We start from the raw sequence: 14794 nt of genomic DNA on the forward strand, positions 1-14794 counted from the left end.
CCCCCCTTGTCCGGCCTCCTCGGCCCCGCCCTCGCCCCAAGCCCCGCCCCGGCCGCACCGCCCACTCCCCTCCGCCGGGCCAGCCCCGGGGGCAGCCGCCGCCGCCGCCCGAGCGCCCGCCATGCCCGCCGCCCCCGCCGCTCCGCTGCTCCAGCTGCTGCTCCTGCTGGGGCCGTGGCTCCAGACTGCGGGCGTCGTGGAGCCGCCGCTGCCCGCCGTGGTCCTTACCATCCTGGCCCGCAATGCCGAGCACTCACTGCCCCACTACCTGGGCGCGCTGGAGCGGCTGGACTACCCCCGGGCCAGGCTGGCCCTCTGGTGAGAGAGAGCGGGCATTGGCCCCCTCTGGGCATGTACCCCCGGCCCCACAGATAGCCTCCAGTCCCGGTAGCCCCCGTCTGCTCCGTCCAGACACCACCCACAGGCCCCTCCCCGGGCAGACAGGCCCTGCAGGGCCCTGAGCCCCTGGATGGGGACCCCTTTTCCCCTTGGCCCTGCGGACTCGCCTCTGGGGCCTTCGGTTGACCCCGAAACACTCACCCCGGCCCCTATTCCTCTGGGGACCTCTTCTGGCTTTAAGTTGGGTCCTCCTGCCCTAGCCTCAGAGCCCAAACTCAAGCCCCCGTGGGCCCTGTGGTTGGCTTGACCTGGAGTGGAGCGGGCAGGAACAGCTGGCGCGCCCGGCGTGCCCTGCGTCCCCACGTGGCAGAGATCGGCAGGCCTGGGGGTTCCTGGGGAGCAGGTGAGGGTGCTGTCTGTCTCCATGCTCTCTGCAGGGGTCTCCGACCTGCTGCTCCCTGGAGGGTCTGGGTCCTGCCAGCCAAGGGCAGAGCCCCTTCCCTAGAGTCTCTCCCCCAGGCGTCCCCACAGCGTGCCCTGGAATCAGAGGCCCCGGTCTGTGGAAGCCAGAACAGGGAGGAGTCCCAAGCTGAGGCTGGGGATCAACTTGAGAGGATTGACAAACTACCCCCCGCAGCACACCACAGTTGCGCTGGGGGTGGAGCCGTGGCCTGGGGAGGCTGCCCACAATTACCACAGTTTGGGAGTTAGTTAGTTCCCACCCCTGCAAGACTTGACACGTAGTTAGTCTTCAGTTCTGGGGAATTGGCTTAAAGGGGCAGTAGCACCTAAAACTTGGGATCTTGCTAAGCCCTCTGCGCCCCCCTCAGTCTTGGGAAGCCCTTCTGCACCCCAGAGGTTACGTTCCGTGGCTGTGGAGCTCAGGCCCATCTGCACTTCTCAGAGATGTGCCAAGTCGGGTTTGGTCCTTACTACAGTTTTCAGGCAGAGGGAAGCAGCAGCTCTTCTGTCCAGTCCGGACTCACAGAGGGGGAGGGACGGACCTGTGAGCTCCTGGCCAGGAAGGAAGGTATCGGGGCGTGTGGCAGGTGTGTTCCTCAAAGTTGGGGTACTTTGTCTTTCAAATGCATTCGTGTTCTGATGTCTCAGCCCATGAGCCCGGCAGGACAGCTGCTGGTTCCAGAGGGAGAACGTGAAGCCCAGAGATGGACGGGCCTCGCCTGAGGTCACACAGTGGGTCACAGACCTGTGCCTGGGACCTGGGTGCTTGCCTTATACTCTGTAGCACATCTCCCACCCTGCAGCACCCAAGCCCCCAGCCTTGCCGGGCTGGGCGCTCTAGGGGTCAAGGCTGCCTCGGGATTTGGCCCTTCTGTGCCCGAGCCCCCTCACCCTTCTTCCTCCCGTATCCCCAGGTGTGCCACGGACCACAACACAGACAACACCACGCAGATGCTGCGGGAGTGGCTGGCTGCTGTGGGTGACGACTACGCAGCTGTGTTCTGGAGGCCCGAGGGGGAGCCCAGGTGGTGACTGGGGGGAAAGGTTCTTGGGAACAGGGGCAACAGCTGCAACCCAGAGAGGAAAAGGGACAGCCGCAAGCCACCGCCTCCAGGCCAGGGCTCTGTCCGCTGCCCTGCCACGAGGGGGACCACGTGCACCTGCCCCCAGGGAACTTCTGTCTCTTTACCCTCTAGGTCCTACCCAGACGAAGAGGGTCCCAAGCACTGGACCAAAGAAAGGCACCAGTTTCTGATGGAGTTGAAACAGGAAGCCCTGACCTTTGCCAGGGACTGGGGGGCTGACTACATCCTGGTAAGAAAGCCTGGCTAGGGTGGCAGTATCTGTCCCTGACAGAAATCTGGGTGCGACTTAACCACCTGTAGGCTGGACCCTTCAGCTAGCAACCTGGGTCAGAACCCAGACCGGATATTGAGCTTGGATTCCTGTGCTTGAGCTCAGACTAGCTACGAAGCCTGGATCCCTGAGACAGATTACAGGGTGTATACTGAGCCTAGGTTCCTAGGCTAGAGCCCAGAGTATAAACTGGGCTTGGTTCCCCAGACTAGAACTCAGCGTAGGTCTTTGGCTCTACTCCCTGTCAGATCTAGAATAAAGCTGTTAGATCAGTAACTCGGGTGGAATCTCTGGACCCGATCCTGGAGTCAGTGCTCCAGACTAGATCCGCGGTCCAGAAATAGGCCTACTGGTTTATAGGTTAGAACTCTCTAACGGGGCGCTGTTGGATCCCAGGAGATAGGCAGGGTGTCTGGCGATCTAGAGGGATCCCACTCAGTGACTCCTTGGGGGTACAGCCCAGACGAAGCTGGGGTCTGTGACACCCCCCTCTCCAAAGTTTGCAGATACAGACAACATTCTGACCAACAACCAGACGCTGAGGCTTCTGATAGAGCAGGGGCTGCCCGTGGTGGCCCCAATGCTGGACTCCCAGACCTACTACTCCAATTTCTGGTGTGGGATCACGCCCCAGGTGAGGCTGGGGACGGACACCTTGGGGTCTGTGGGCTGTGGCGGGGGGGCAGTGTTCTGGGGATGGAGGGGCCCCGTCATAGTTCAGAGTAACCCCTTTCCCCAGGGCTACTACCGCCGCACGGCCGACTACTTCCCCACCAAGAACCGCCAGCGCCGGGGCTGCTTCCGGGTGCCCATGGTCCATTCCACCTTCCTGGTATCCTTGCGGGCTGAGGGGGCAGCCCAGCTCGCCTTCTACCCCCCTCATCCCAACTACACCTGGCCCTTCGATGATATCATCGTCTTCGCCTACGCCTGCCAGGCTGCTGGTGAGGACCAGCTCTCCGTGAGCATCCCTGGAGGCCTCTAGGTCTTTGCACATGCTGTTCCCTCTGCTTCATACGCCCTTCCCCAGTCTCCCATCCATCCTGTTAAACTCCTGTTTATCTGGGTCGTAGCCTTTCTTGAGCCCACTGCCCTGGGAGGCTTGATGTCCTTCTGGCTCCCATCATGGCATTTCCATGTATTCCTTCATTAGGCAAATATTTATGGAGCACCCACATGTGCCACACCCTGGGGAGACAGTGGTGAGCAAACCCAGGCGGTCTCTGCCCTCCTGGAACTTCCAGTCCAGTCAGTCCAAGGATCACACAAATCAATGTCCAATCGCAGCCATGACAGGAAGGAATGCTTCTTGATCCTACGTGCTCAGGGATCTTAGACCAGAATAGATCTGGTCAGGGAAGGCTTCCTGGAGGGTGTGAACTTTGAGGCTGAGATCTGAAGTATGGGAAGGCATGAACAAGAGCAAGAAAGTGCATTTCGGGCAACAGGACCAGCAGGTGCAAAGGCCCTGTGGTGGCAGGCAACGTAAGAAGGCAGGGGACAGGGGCACAGTAAGTGAGGGAAGGCATGGCAGAGGCTGAGGTCAGAAAGGTAGGCAGGGGCCAGCCTATGTGGACCTGAACACTGGGCAGCCATCAGGGAATCCCGCCATTGGCTTCGCACACTGAAAAGAACACTCGGGTGTTAGCATATTTTTAAGATGCAAATTACCTAGAAGTGTTTGGGCTAGGCCTGGTTGAATCCAGTCCTGAGAAGAGTCAGAGATGAGAGTGAGATAGAGACACCGAGTGTTGGGAAAGGGTCTTGAGAGGACTGCACTGGAAGTTCAGGGAGAAGGAGAAGTGACGATGTAATCCCATGCTGCGGCCCCTGAGCAAGCAGGGTGCCCACAGCGGCCAGAGCGGGGGGCGTGTTGTCATTGGCTTTTTCGAGCAAGAGGTGTTGGTGAAGTCTGTGCAGGTGTGCAAGGCAAAAAATCGTATTGGGTGCAAAAGGTGAGTGAAGGGATCTGGGCACAAGGTGATGGTGCTGGAACCAGGTGGGGTGGCGGGGACGGGACGTGGGGAGCTTTAGTGCGTGGAGCAATGGCCTGGCCCGAAGGCTATGGTCAGGTGGGAGTTTGCTTGCTCCTGCCTCCCCATGATCCCTCAGGGGCAGGGCTCTGTCCTGCTCGCCACCATCCCCCAGCACCCAGCTGGTGCTCTAGACGTGACTATTGAATGCAGAAGCCATCTCAGCATAAAGGTCCCTCAGACATTGTTTGAGTCAAGCCCTTTCTCCCTCCAACCCCACAGCTGGGACACTGAGTCCCAGAGAGGACGCCTGCCTTGGGTTCCGAGAGCCCTGCCCCGCTCTGCAGCGCTCACTCAGCCTCTCTCCGCAGGGGTTACGGTCCATGTGTGCAACGAGCACCGTTATGGGTACATGAACGTGCCCGTGAAATCCCACCAGGGGCTGGAGGACGAGAGGGTCAACTTCATCCACCTGATCTTGGAAGCGCTAGGTGAGGGCTGGCCTGCCACCCCCTGCACCCCTTTTCTTGGCCCCGGACCTGACTGGGCAGTGGGCTTGGGGTCCCCGCCTCACCTCTAACTTATTCCCTGACTCTGGGCAAGTCCTTTTCCCCGCTGAGCCTCGGTGTCCCCGTCTCTACAATGGAGACACGTGGATCCTGTGATCTTTGAGGGCCCTTTCTCCTGGGTGTTCTGCTGAGGGGGCAAGAGTGAGGTGGGGGGGGCTGGGACTCCAGGGTCACTGTTGACAAGAGCCAGTAGGGATTCATGATAGGGCGGTACCTTCTCTGCAGTGGACAGGCCCCCTATGTGGGCCTCCGCGCACGTGTCCCGGCCCCCAAAGAGACCCAGCAAGATGGGGTTTGATGAGGTAAGTTCTGTCAGCCCGCGGAATTGGGGTCAGGCAGTGGGTGGGCTCTCCTCTCCCGCTCCACCCACCCCCCCGCACCCACCTTCCCTGCCTCCTCTAGGTGTTTGTCATCAGCCTGGCCCGCCGGCCCGACCGCCGGGAGCGCATGCTAAGCTCGCTCTGGGAGATGGAGATTTCTGGGCGGGTGGTGGATGCTGTGGACGGCCGGTGAGGCTCCCCGGGGGTGGGGCCCTGGGCAGCTAGGGGAGCAGTGTGGTCCCCTGGAGTGCCCTGGGATTGGGAAGAGCAAACAAATGAGTGGAATGAGTTTGTTGTTCTAGAAGGTGCTCAAACAGGGCCTGAGTGATTCTGTCTTAGAGAGTCCCAGGGTGCATGGACACAGGACAGGGTGGCCCCCCTCAGCCTGCTAGAGGAAGGAGGGCACGGTGGTTAAGGCCCAGAGTCTGGAGCCTCTAGGCTTGTGTTCCAGCTTTGCCACTTACCAGCTGGGTGACCTCTGGCAAGTCACCGCCACCTCTCAGCCCGGCCGTGTGAATGGCAGATAACTGTGCCTTCCTTCTAGGACTTCTAAGGGCTCGGCGATGACTTAGCCAGGGCCTGACACATAGGGAGTATTCCCAAGGTTAGGTGTCTTTATTATTACCGGGCTTACTCCTCTCCGTCTTGGACTTAGGGCCCTGATGGGTGGGGGTGGGGGCAGGGGCCAGTCCCGTAGCCCTGGGGAGCCAGAGGTCACACGGCTGCACTTGCCCACAGCTGTTGGCCCCTTGTGCCCCCAGCCCTTTCAACGGCAGGATGTCCATCCTCTCCTCGGGCCTCTGCCCAAGAAGCAGATGCCACGTCCCCCACGTTCATCATGGGGAACGTGCTCCTCAGGCTGCTGCCCATCTCCCCGTGCTTCTATTCCCTCCCTCGAGGGTCCCCCGGCTTTAGGTGGCTCTGGTTCCCCGGGTTGTCACCAACGCCTTCAGGCCACGTGAAGCAGTAACAAGGCTGACACCTTTAAATTAAACTCCAGCGTGACTGCCCGCAGCAGGCATAGTCCAGGCGCCCCTGGAAGGGTCCCTGGCAGGCACCCCTCACCCCATGATCCCCGCCTCCCTCAGGACACTCAACAGCAGTATCATGAGGCGCCTTGGCGTGGACCTGCTCCCTGGCTACCAGGACCCCTACTCGGGCCGCACACTGACCAAGGGCGAGGTGGGCTGCTTCCTCAGCCACTACTCCATCTGGGAGGAGGTGAGGACGCTGCCCTCTTGGCCCCTGCCCCCACAGAGAGAGCGGGGGGCCACCCTATTCACTGCTCTGTACTCAGCAGCCGGGGGAACCAATGGGTGGATGGATATACCAACGAAGACCTGGCCAGCAGCTTTAAATCTGTTCGGTCAGCCCTGTACCATATCCATTCCGTAGTCTCTACAGAGCACTGCTCTAAGAATGCAGAGAGGAACAAGGCAAAGCCCCTCTGACCCTTCTGGGGCTCGGGGACCAGAGCAGGACCCAGAAACCAGGGAGGAACCAAGCTTGCCATGGAGGGGAGTTGGACAGACTGTCCTGGAGCATGGATTGGCCTGTGTTCCTGGCCTGGTGTGGGGTCGGGATGGACCTCACCACTGAGGGGCAGCGAGAAGAGCCTTCTGGGCAGAGGAAAACAGTGGGACAAAGGCCCTGAGGCAGACAGCAGCTGTGTGTTGGGGGGCGGGGGAGAAGAAGGGCCTGGGGCTTGGTTCGGAACCCTCATCTTAGGCTGGCAGGAGGGTGGTGGTGAGCACTGGTGAGAGGTCACTGCCTGGCTACTATAGGAGGGACCAGGGGACTGGCCTACCAAGGGGCAAGGGCCCCTCCAGGAAGCAGCACCCAGATCTACTCCTTGTTTTTATTTTCCACTATAGCCAAAATACAAGCACGGGAGCCTTTATATATATATATATGTATATATACACTTTTTAAAGATTTTATTTATTTATCTGAGAGAGAGAGCAGGGAGCACAAGCAGGGGGAGCAGCAGGCAGAGGGAGAGGGAGAAGCAGACTCCCTGCTGAGCAGGGAGCCCCACGCAGGGCTCGATCCCAGGACCCCGGGATCATGACCTGAGCCAAAGGCAGATGCTTCACCGACTGAGCCACCCAGGCGCCCTGTCTTCTCCTGTCCCTGAACAGATTGAAGGATGACTTCCATTGCACCGTTTACTGAGCTGATTTCATGTTCTTTTCACATTTCCGGAAGTTATAAACATAACTTTTTCTCAGGGATCGTGGGGGGATCGTCTCCCCCCCACCCCCAGCCAGCCCAGCTTCCTTTAGGACAGCTCGGGAGGCCAGGTGAGGAGCTGGGCCCGGAGTCCAGCAGGCGCAGGTTCCACCGCGGGCTGTGTCCTTGGACAAGTGGTTGCATGTCCCTGCATCTCTGTGTCCTTACTGCAGTACGGGGACATCGTGTGTCCTGCCTCCCGAGAGCCCCAGTAAATGCAGTGAAGGTTATGATTGCCATCATGAGTCTACTTGGAGAACCAGACCGGGGGTCTGGAGGACCTTGAGTGCCAGAGCCAGACGTTGGGACTTCAGTCCCCAGGTGGTGGGAGCCCCAGCAGGCTTTGGAGCAGCTGAGGGACGTGGCCAGGGCTGAGCCTTTGGCATATAACGGAGGCCAGGGAGAGTCTGTCGGTGTCAGGCAGGTGGAAGGGGACAGCCTGCGTGTAAAGAGCCTCCCCCCGCCCCGCCCCGTTATTGCAGGTGGTTGCCAGGGGCCTGGCCCAGGTCCTGGTGTTAGAGGACGACGTGCGCTTTGAGAGCAACTTCAGGGGGCGACTGGAACGGCTGATGGAGGAGGTGGAGGCAGAAAAGCTGCCATGGGACCTAATGTAGGCCGCCTGCACCTCCAGATGGGGGGGGTTTGGGAGGGGAGAGGGGCGGCCTCTGGGGCTCTGCCTCCTTCTGTTGGGAGCTTGGCCAGTCCTCCCCCTGAGCCTGGCCTGTGGGATGTGATGTGGGAAGGGGTCCTCGGACACCTCAGGACCCACAGCGACTCCTGGTTCCCCTCGCAGCTACCTGGGTCGGAAGCAGGTGAACCCCGAGGAGGAGGCAGCTGTGGAGGGGCTGCCCCATCTGGTGGTGGCCGGGTACTCCTACTGGACCCTGGCCTATGTCTTGAGCCTGGCAGGTGCTCGAAAGCTGCTGGCCTCCCAGCCCCTGCGCCGAATGCTGCCTGTGGACGAGTTCCTGCCCATCATGTTTGACCAGCACCCCAAGTGAGTCTCCGATGGGGGCCGGGCAGGGTCAGCTCATCCGGGGAGCCCGCCTCGGTGACTATTAAATCCCCATGCTGGGCACCCGGGGAGACCGAGGCTGAGTCACTTCTTCAAGGTCACCAAGGAGTGGCCCAGCCTGGTCCTGGAGTCAGACCAACTGCGGTGTAAATTCTGGGCTGCCCGTGTGGTTCTTAGTCAAGCCACTTCCCTGTTCTGAGCCTCAGTTTCCCCATCTGGAAAATGGGGAGAATAGGACCCCTGCTCCTTGAGTTTGCTGTGCAGTCTCGAGGGGGAGGGCAGTGAGGTGAGGTGCTTCGGACAGGTGAGGTGTCCGGCTCCAGGCAGGCTGGTGGTGGGACTGGCGGGCCCACCTCGCCCTCTTGAGCCTGCCTCCTGCCTCACAGCGAGCAGTACAAGGCACACTTCTGGCCGCGGGACCTGCGTGCCTTCTCCGCCCGGCCCTTGCTCGCTGCCCCCACCCACTATGCGGGGGATGCCGAGTGGCTCAGCGATACGGAGACATCCTCGCCCTGGGACGATGACAGCGGCCGCATCATCAGCTGGAGTGGCTCTCACAAGACCCTGCGTGGCCCCCGCCTGGACCTGGCTGGCAGCAGTGGGCACAGCCTCCACCCCCACCCCCGGGATGAGCTCTAGGTGAGGGCGGGGCTGGGAAGAGGACCCCAGCCCCGTGTGCCTCAGTTTGCTCGCCCCTTCTAGGCTGGGTCTGGCTCTCTGTTTTCCCCTTCTCAGCCTGCCTTCTCTCCTCCCTCTTTCTGGCTCTGCTCTGCCTGTCTGTCTGTGGCTCCCTGCATTTCTGCGTCTACCTCAAGCTTTCTCTCTCTCTCTGCCTGTCTCTGTCTCTCGGATCTTCTCTGTGTCTTTTTCTTTTTTCTTTTATTTTTAAGATTTTGTTTATTTATGTATTTGACAGAGAGAGGGAGAGAGAGAAGAGAACAAGCAGGGTGAATGGCAAGCAGAGGGAGAGGGAGAAGCAGGCTCCCGCTGAGCATGGAGTCCGATGTGGGGCTCGATCCCAGGACCCTGGGGCCATGACCTGGGTCGAAGGCAGACGCTTAACCGACTGAGCCACCCAGGCGCCCCTCTTTTTCTTTTTCTTTTTTCTTTCTTTCTTTCTTTTTTTTTTTTTTAAGATTTTATTTATTTATTTGAGAGAGAGAGAGACCATGAGCAGGGCTTGAAGGGGCAGAGGGAGACAAGAAACAGGCTCCCTGTTGAGCAGGGAGTCCTATGCAGGGCTGGATCCCAGGACCCTGGGATCATGACCTGAGCCGAAGGCAGACACTTAACCAGCTGGGCCACCCAGGCGCCATCTGTCTCTTTTTCTGTCTCTGCCTCTGGATATCCAACTCTGGTTCTTTCTGTTTCTCTCTTCTTGCCTCTTCTGTCCCACCAGGTCCAGGCGGGGACTCCAGAGGAGCGCCCAGGAGCGGGCTGCAGCTGGCCACGGAGCAGAGTTGGAAATGGCTGCAGGAGATGCCACCAGGAGCCACAGACCCCATAGAGACCGGACTGTCACCTTAGGCATGGCCACTCTGCCCTCTGGCCCTGTCTTGCATCAGGAGAAACCACTCTGAGATGGGTCCCCTTCCCTGAAGGTCATGTAGAGAAAAGGCAGAGCTCACAGGCCCTCTCACCCTTCCGGCCTGACTCAGGGCCTGGGGTGGAGGGAAGGAGGGGGGCTCCCCTGCCTTCGGTTTCAAGCTGTACGGACACCAGGAGCCCTGTCCTCTCCGCGGACCCAACTGCTGGGGCCCCTCTGCTACCTTCTACCTCCACATCAGCCCCCTCCCCACTTGACACCTGGGTCTCAGTTGCCTGGGCCCATCCTCTCCCCGGCCGCTGGGAAGTGCTGGGAGGTGGGAGGAGGGCCCTGGCAGACCTGGTGCCTGGCACATAGTAGGCCCTCAATAAAAGCCAGCTGGTACTTGCACTTTATATCTTTAACTCCTGGACAAGCCCCTTTGTGCATCACGAGGTCTGGGGAAAGGTTCCCAATCTATGGATGAGCTGTTGGAGACACAGAGGGGAGGGCAGCCTGGGGGAGGGGTCAGGCCTGGCATCACCATCTCCTCACTAGGCGATCTTGAGCAGATGCCATCGCTCCCTGGCTCTTAGTCTGCTTGGTGGTGAAGGGGACGAGGAAGAGAAGCATGTCAGGGGCTGGGTGGGTGTAGAATGGCCTGGCCCGGAGCCCGGCCCACAGTGAATGCTCACCCACTGGGGCCATCCTGGGTATCACCATCCTCACCTCGATGGGCAAGGTGGGCCCAGACCCAGGGCTGCTGAGCCTCCTCCCCTTTGAATCTTCCCTTGTGCAGGTGCAACTCTGCCCTGGAGAAGGATCCGCAAGACAGACCAAGGCTCCCCTCTGGCCCTAACCCATGTGGCCACCAGAGGGCGAAAGAAAGCAGAACATGACCTTGTGGGCCAGGGCGCCCTCTGCTGGTGTGGGGCCCACAAGGGGAAAGGGAGCCTGGGGCATTTGGAATCCACCGTGTGCTGCCGGGCTACCTACAGCAGCTCCATGTTCTTCTGCTCTCTTGCTTGGGAACTGCTGGCCTTCCTCCCTCTCCATCCCCCCCACCATAGGGTCAGGTGTCTGGGTCCAGCAACGGTCTCCAATGCCTGCTCTCAGGCAGCTGGAGGGGCTAGGGAGGTGGCTCCTCACTGGCGGTGGCTGCCTTGGCCTCTACCAGCCCAAGACTGGCACTGGCATGTCTAGGTTTCCTTCTTCAGAGGAGCCCCCTCCCATGGTAGCCCCTTGACTTGGTTGTACAAGCACCAGGGTCCTGGCAGAGTCGGACGGGCACCCCCTGAGGTTAGACTATCCCTTGGTTCTGTCCTGCAGTGAGGTCCAGTTGACCTGGCTTTGGTCCTGGACCTGGCATGGCTGTGAAAAGGACTTTGGGTCAAAGCTATTGGACGGGTGCTTTGTTAGTTCCAAGAGTGAAAGCCATTGATTCCAGATGGCTATGACCATGAGCAAGTCCCTTCTCTCCAGGCTTCCGGTGTCTCCTTCACTCCTTAAAACAACCATTTATTGAGCCCCTCCTATGGGCCAGGTTTAGGCATTGTGGACACAGCAGTGAATAAAAGCGCCCCCCCAAATCCCTGACCTGGGGCAGCTGACATTCTCGCAGGGAGACAGACAGAGATAAATAAGTAAATATTAGAGTGGCAGGTGCTGTAGAGCAAAATGAGGAAGGAGACATCAAATACGTTCTGAGAAGTTAACATCTGAACAGACTCGGAGGCGAGGGGGCAAGCTGTGGGGATATCTGAAGGAAGCCCAGTCCAGACCAACAGAACAGCATATGCAAAGGTCCTGAGGCAGGAGCAGGACTGGCAGGTTGAAAAGACAGCAAGGAGGCCAGTGTGGCTGGAGCAGAGTGAGCAAGGCCTGGAGGGCTTGGGGATGATGGAGCCAAGGTCAGGGCAGAGCAAGGAGGGCCTTGGAGGACATTCTGGCTTTTACTCTGGAACAGGGAGCTCCCAGAGGGTTTGAGGCCAAGAAATGACATGGTCTGACTTATTTTAACATGATCACCCCAGCTACGCACTGAGAATAAACTGTAGGTTGGCCCAGGGGAGAAACAAGGAGAGAAGTTAGGAACCTACTGTAAGAATCCAGGTGAGACGCGATGGTGCCTCAGACCAGGGTGTTTGCTGGCAGCGGGGCGGTGAGAAGGTAAAGCTGACAGAATTTCTAGAGCAGGACAAGAGGATTTGCAGATGCTGACACCACCACCCAGAGCCTCCCTGCGCTGCTTAGCCAGGGTCGACCCCACCGTAGTCTTGAACTGCTGGTCTGCACCTCCTTCCAGCTGTTCGTAGACAAAGTTCCCAAGACAGCAGCAAACTCGCATGCTCTGAGACCTGAAGGAAGGGTTTGGCTCCTGGTTTCCCAGAAGGATTCGGGGATTTCTGTGCCAGGGCAGTGACGTCACACACCATGAAGATACGGGGGGCAAGTCCACACAGAGGGAGAAGTTTGATGATGGAAATTTCATCCTGAGGTGCACGGGTCCTGGCATCTGGTCCATGGCCAATGCTGGGCCCCACACAAATGGTGCCCAGTTTGTCATCTGCGCTGCCAAGCCCGAGGGGCTGGAGGGTGAGCCTGTGGTCTTTGGTAAGGTGAAAGAGGACACGGAAACCATGGAGCGCTTCGGATCCCGGAATGGCAAGACCAGCCAGGTCACCAGTGCTGTCTGCAGACGGTGCTGATAAATGGCCTTGTGCTTTATCTTGGGAGGGCACCCCGCTCCCCACCTGCCCGCCACGTCCTACGGTCTTTGTGCTCTCATAGTAGATCTTTGGGTTCCACGTGGTCCTTATCTGCCTCCCAGTCCCGCTGGACACAAGAGTGAAGTGTGAAATAAGAACTAAATGACAAACAAGAAAAAAAAAAAAAGAGAGGAATGGAGGGTGATATTTAAAGTTTGGGGCCTGAAATTCTGGAGGAATGGAACGGCCATCAGTTGAAATGGAGAAGACTATGGGTGAGGCTGGCTGGGGGGAGGGGGTGGGCAGGATCCGGGGGCAGCCGTCAGGTAGTAGTTGATGTAGGAGCCTGGGGTTCAGGGCTCAGGTCTGGACCCAAGATAGAAGCTTGGAATCCTGTCCTGACCCAGAAACCCTGGCCCCAAACCACACACTGCAAACCGTCCCACCTGTCCCATTTCCTGGGGAGCTTGTTAAAAGGCACATGACTGCCCCCCTGGCGTTCCCGCCAGCCAGGTCCTGATTCAGTAGGTTGTGGGTGAGGTCTGACTCTCTGACTTCCCACCCCAGGTGACTCTGAGCAGCGACAGCACCCAGAACTCCCGCTAAATCGACACACAGTGAAATGGACTTGGATGCTTTTTGCCAAACGTAAACAGTCGTGTTACCACCACCGCAATGACGATGTGGGATATATTCCGCCAATTCCCCCACGCCAGCCTCCAGTCAGCACCCCTCTCCCACCCTAGCCCCTGGAAACCACAGATCTGGTTTCTGTCCCTATGCTTGTGCTGTTTCCAAACTACCCCAGGGACAGACTCATGTAGTATGTGGCCTCTTGTGTCTGCTTTTAACGGGTATAATGTTTTATTTGGAAGTTTTGTACAAAACTGAACTTTAACACCTTCCCTAATATGTTACACTATGGTTTCTTTTTTCTTTTCTTTTCAAGATGTTATTTATTTATTTGACAGAGAGAGAGATTGAGAGTGAGAGTGCAAGCAGGAGGAGCAGCAGAGGGAGAGGGAGAAGCAGGCTCCCGCCAAGCAGGGACCCCGATGCGGGGCTCGATCCCAGGACCCCAGGACCATGCTCTGAGTCGAAGGCAGACGCTGAACCACTGGAGCCACCCAGGCGTCCCGGTCTCAAACTTTAGAGGTCATCTGAATCACCTGGAGAACGTGTGCAAACACAGGTTACTAAGCCCCATCCCTGGAGTTTCCGATTCTGTAGGTCAAGGGTGGGGTCCCAGATTTACATGTCTACCAAGTTCCCTGGTGGTGCTGATTGATGCCGGTGGTGCGGGGACCACACTTTGAGAACCACTGGTTTGGGCAGCTGCCAAACCAGGATCTCAGTGTATGCAGAGTCCATCTGGTCTCAGAGGCCCAGGGCCAGCGAGGGGCTGGCTGGTCAAAGGGTCAAGGGGGAGCCTGAGCCTTGATAAGGCCTGGGAGAATTTTATCTCCACCAGCTCCAACCACGGCTTGAAAGAAAAAGCCAGCCGGCTCTGGAGCACAGAGTCCCTTTTCCCCGGGGGCAGTACTGTGACAGATGCATCGCAGCCCTGGAGGACGTGCTCGTGCTCGGGGATGGAAATCACTGGTAATCAGACCCTTGGGCAAATGGAGAGGCTGGAGCCTGAGCCAGGGGCTGGGGCGTGGTACTGAGGGACCTCCCTCTGCTGTCCGCGGCTCCCAGGGTTGGGGCCCAGCGCAGGAGCTCCTCACTAGCTTTTCCTTTACCTGTGGTTCTTTCTGACTCACATTCATTGTAGAAATTTGGAAAGACAAAACGAGCAAAATAAAATCGTCAGTGTTCACATTCTGAGATAGTGTTTTCTGGTTTAAAAAAAAATTTTTTTTAAGTAGTGTCTACACCCAATGTGGGACTTGAACTCACGACCTTGAGATCAAGAGTCACATGTTCTACTGACCAACCAGCCAGGTGCCCCTAAAATTTTTTTAATCTCTTATTTCTTTTTTTAAATGATTTTATTATTTTATTTATAAGTAATCTCTATACCTATCATGGGGCTTGAACTCACAGCCCTGAGATCAAGAGTCGCAGGCTCTACCGACTGAGCCAGCCAGGCGCCCCTCAATCTCTTATTTTTTAAGCTGAGTAGTGGCTCCATTAGTTTTCATTTTATTATTTTTTATTCTTACATCTTTAAACTGAACATGAGCACTATGTTACGGGTTGAATTGTGTCCCCCAAAAGTTCCAACGTTGAAGTCCTAACCCCTAGTACTTTGGAATGTGACCTATTTAGAAACAGGCAGTTAGTTCAGATGAG

At 58.0% G+C, this 14794-nt stretch overlaps 2 protein-coding genes across 6 annotated transcripts; both read left to right on the forward strand.

Moving 5' to 3' along the window:
- The first annotated feature begins 64 nt into the window (after positions 1-64).
- On the forward strand, positions 65-10207 carry CERCAM (cerebral endothelial cell adhesion molecule). Of its 5 annotated transcripts, none has more exons than XM_011219668.3 (13): positions 65-318; positions 1716-1826; positions 1998-2115; positions 2657-2791; positions 2897-3101; positions 4502-4621; positions 4925-5001; positions 5102-5208; positions 6108-6240; positions 7734-7861; positions 8045-8248; positions 8653-8905; positions 9666-9802. In XM_011219668.3, the coding sequence occupies exons 1-12, from the start codon at positions 122-124 to the stop codon at positions 8903-8905; spliced, it is 1788 nt and encodes a 595-aa protein (XP_011217970.2). In that variant the 5' UTR covers positions 65-121; the 3' UTR covers positions 9666-9802. The 5 variants fall into 5 exon arrangements, with proteins under 5 accessions (XP_011217970.2, XP_034520502.1, XP_034520504.1 ...); XM_034664612.1 differs by lacking the exon at positions 65-318 and adding an exon at positions 625-742; XM_034664611.1 differs by lacking the exon at positions 8653-8905 and having other exon boundaries at positions 9666-10207.
- Positions 10208-11913: 1706 nt separating this feature from the next.
- On the forward strand, positions 11914-13105 carry LOC117802927 (peptidyl-prolyl cis-trans isomerase A-like). Its single transcript, XM_034663735.1, has 3 exons — positions 11914-11960; positions 12181-12469; positions 13067-13105. The coding sequence occupies exons 1-3, from the start codon at positions 11914-11916 to the stop codon at positions 13103-13105; spliced, it is 375 nt and encodes a 124-aa protein (XP_034519626.1).
- The last annotated feature ends 1689 nt before the right edge of the window (positions 13106-14794 follow it).

The sequence above is a fragment of the Ailuropoda melanoleuca genome, chromosome 7 (assembly GCF_002007445.2).
Source record: "Ailuropoda melanoleuca isolate Jingjing chromosome 7, ASM200744v2, whole genome shotgun sequence".
Classification (NCBI taxonomy): domain Eukaryota; kingdom Metazoa; phylum Chordata; class Mammalia; order Carnivora; family Ursidae; genus Ailuropoda; species Ailuropoda melanoleuca.

Coding starts and splice junctions, on each gene's coding strand:
- CERCAM (XM_011219668.3), top strand. CDS start 122: ATGCCCGCCGCCCCCGCCGCTCCGCTGCTCCAGCTGCTGCTCCTGCTG. Junction 319..1,715: donor CGGGCCAGGCTGGCCCTCTG/GTGAGAGAGAGC, acceptor CCGTATCCCCAG/GTGTGCCACGGACCACAACA. Junction 6,241..7,733: donor ACTACTCCATCTGGGAGGAG/GTGAGGACGCTG, acceptor CCGTTATTGCAG/GTGGTTGCCAGGGGCCTGGC.
- LOC117802927 (XM_034663735.1), top strand. CDS start 11,914: ATGGTGCCTCAGACCAGGGTGTTTGCTGGCAGCGGGGCGGTGAGAAG. Junction 11,961..12,180: donor GGCAGCGGGGCGGTGAGAAG/GTAAAGCTGACA, acceptor CTGGTTTCCCAG/AAGGATTCGGGGATTTCTGT. Junction 12,470..13,066: donor GGAATGGCAAGACCAGCCAG/GTCACCAGTGCT, acceptor TTCCCACCCCAG/GTGACTCTGAGCAGCGACAG.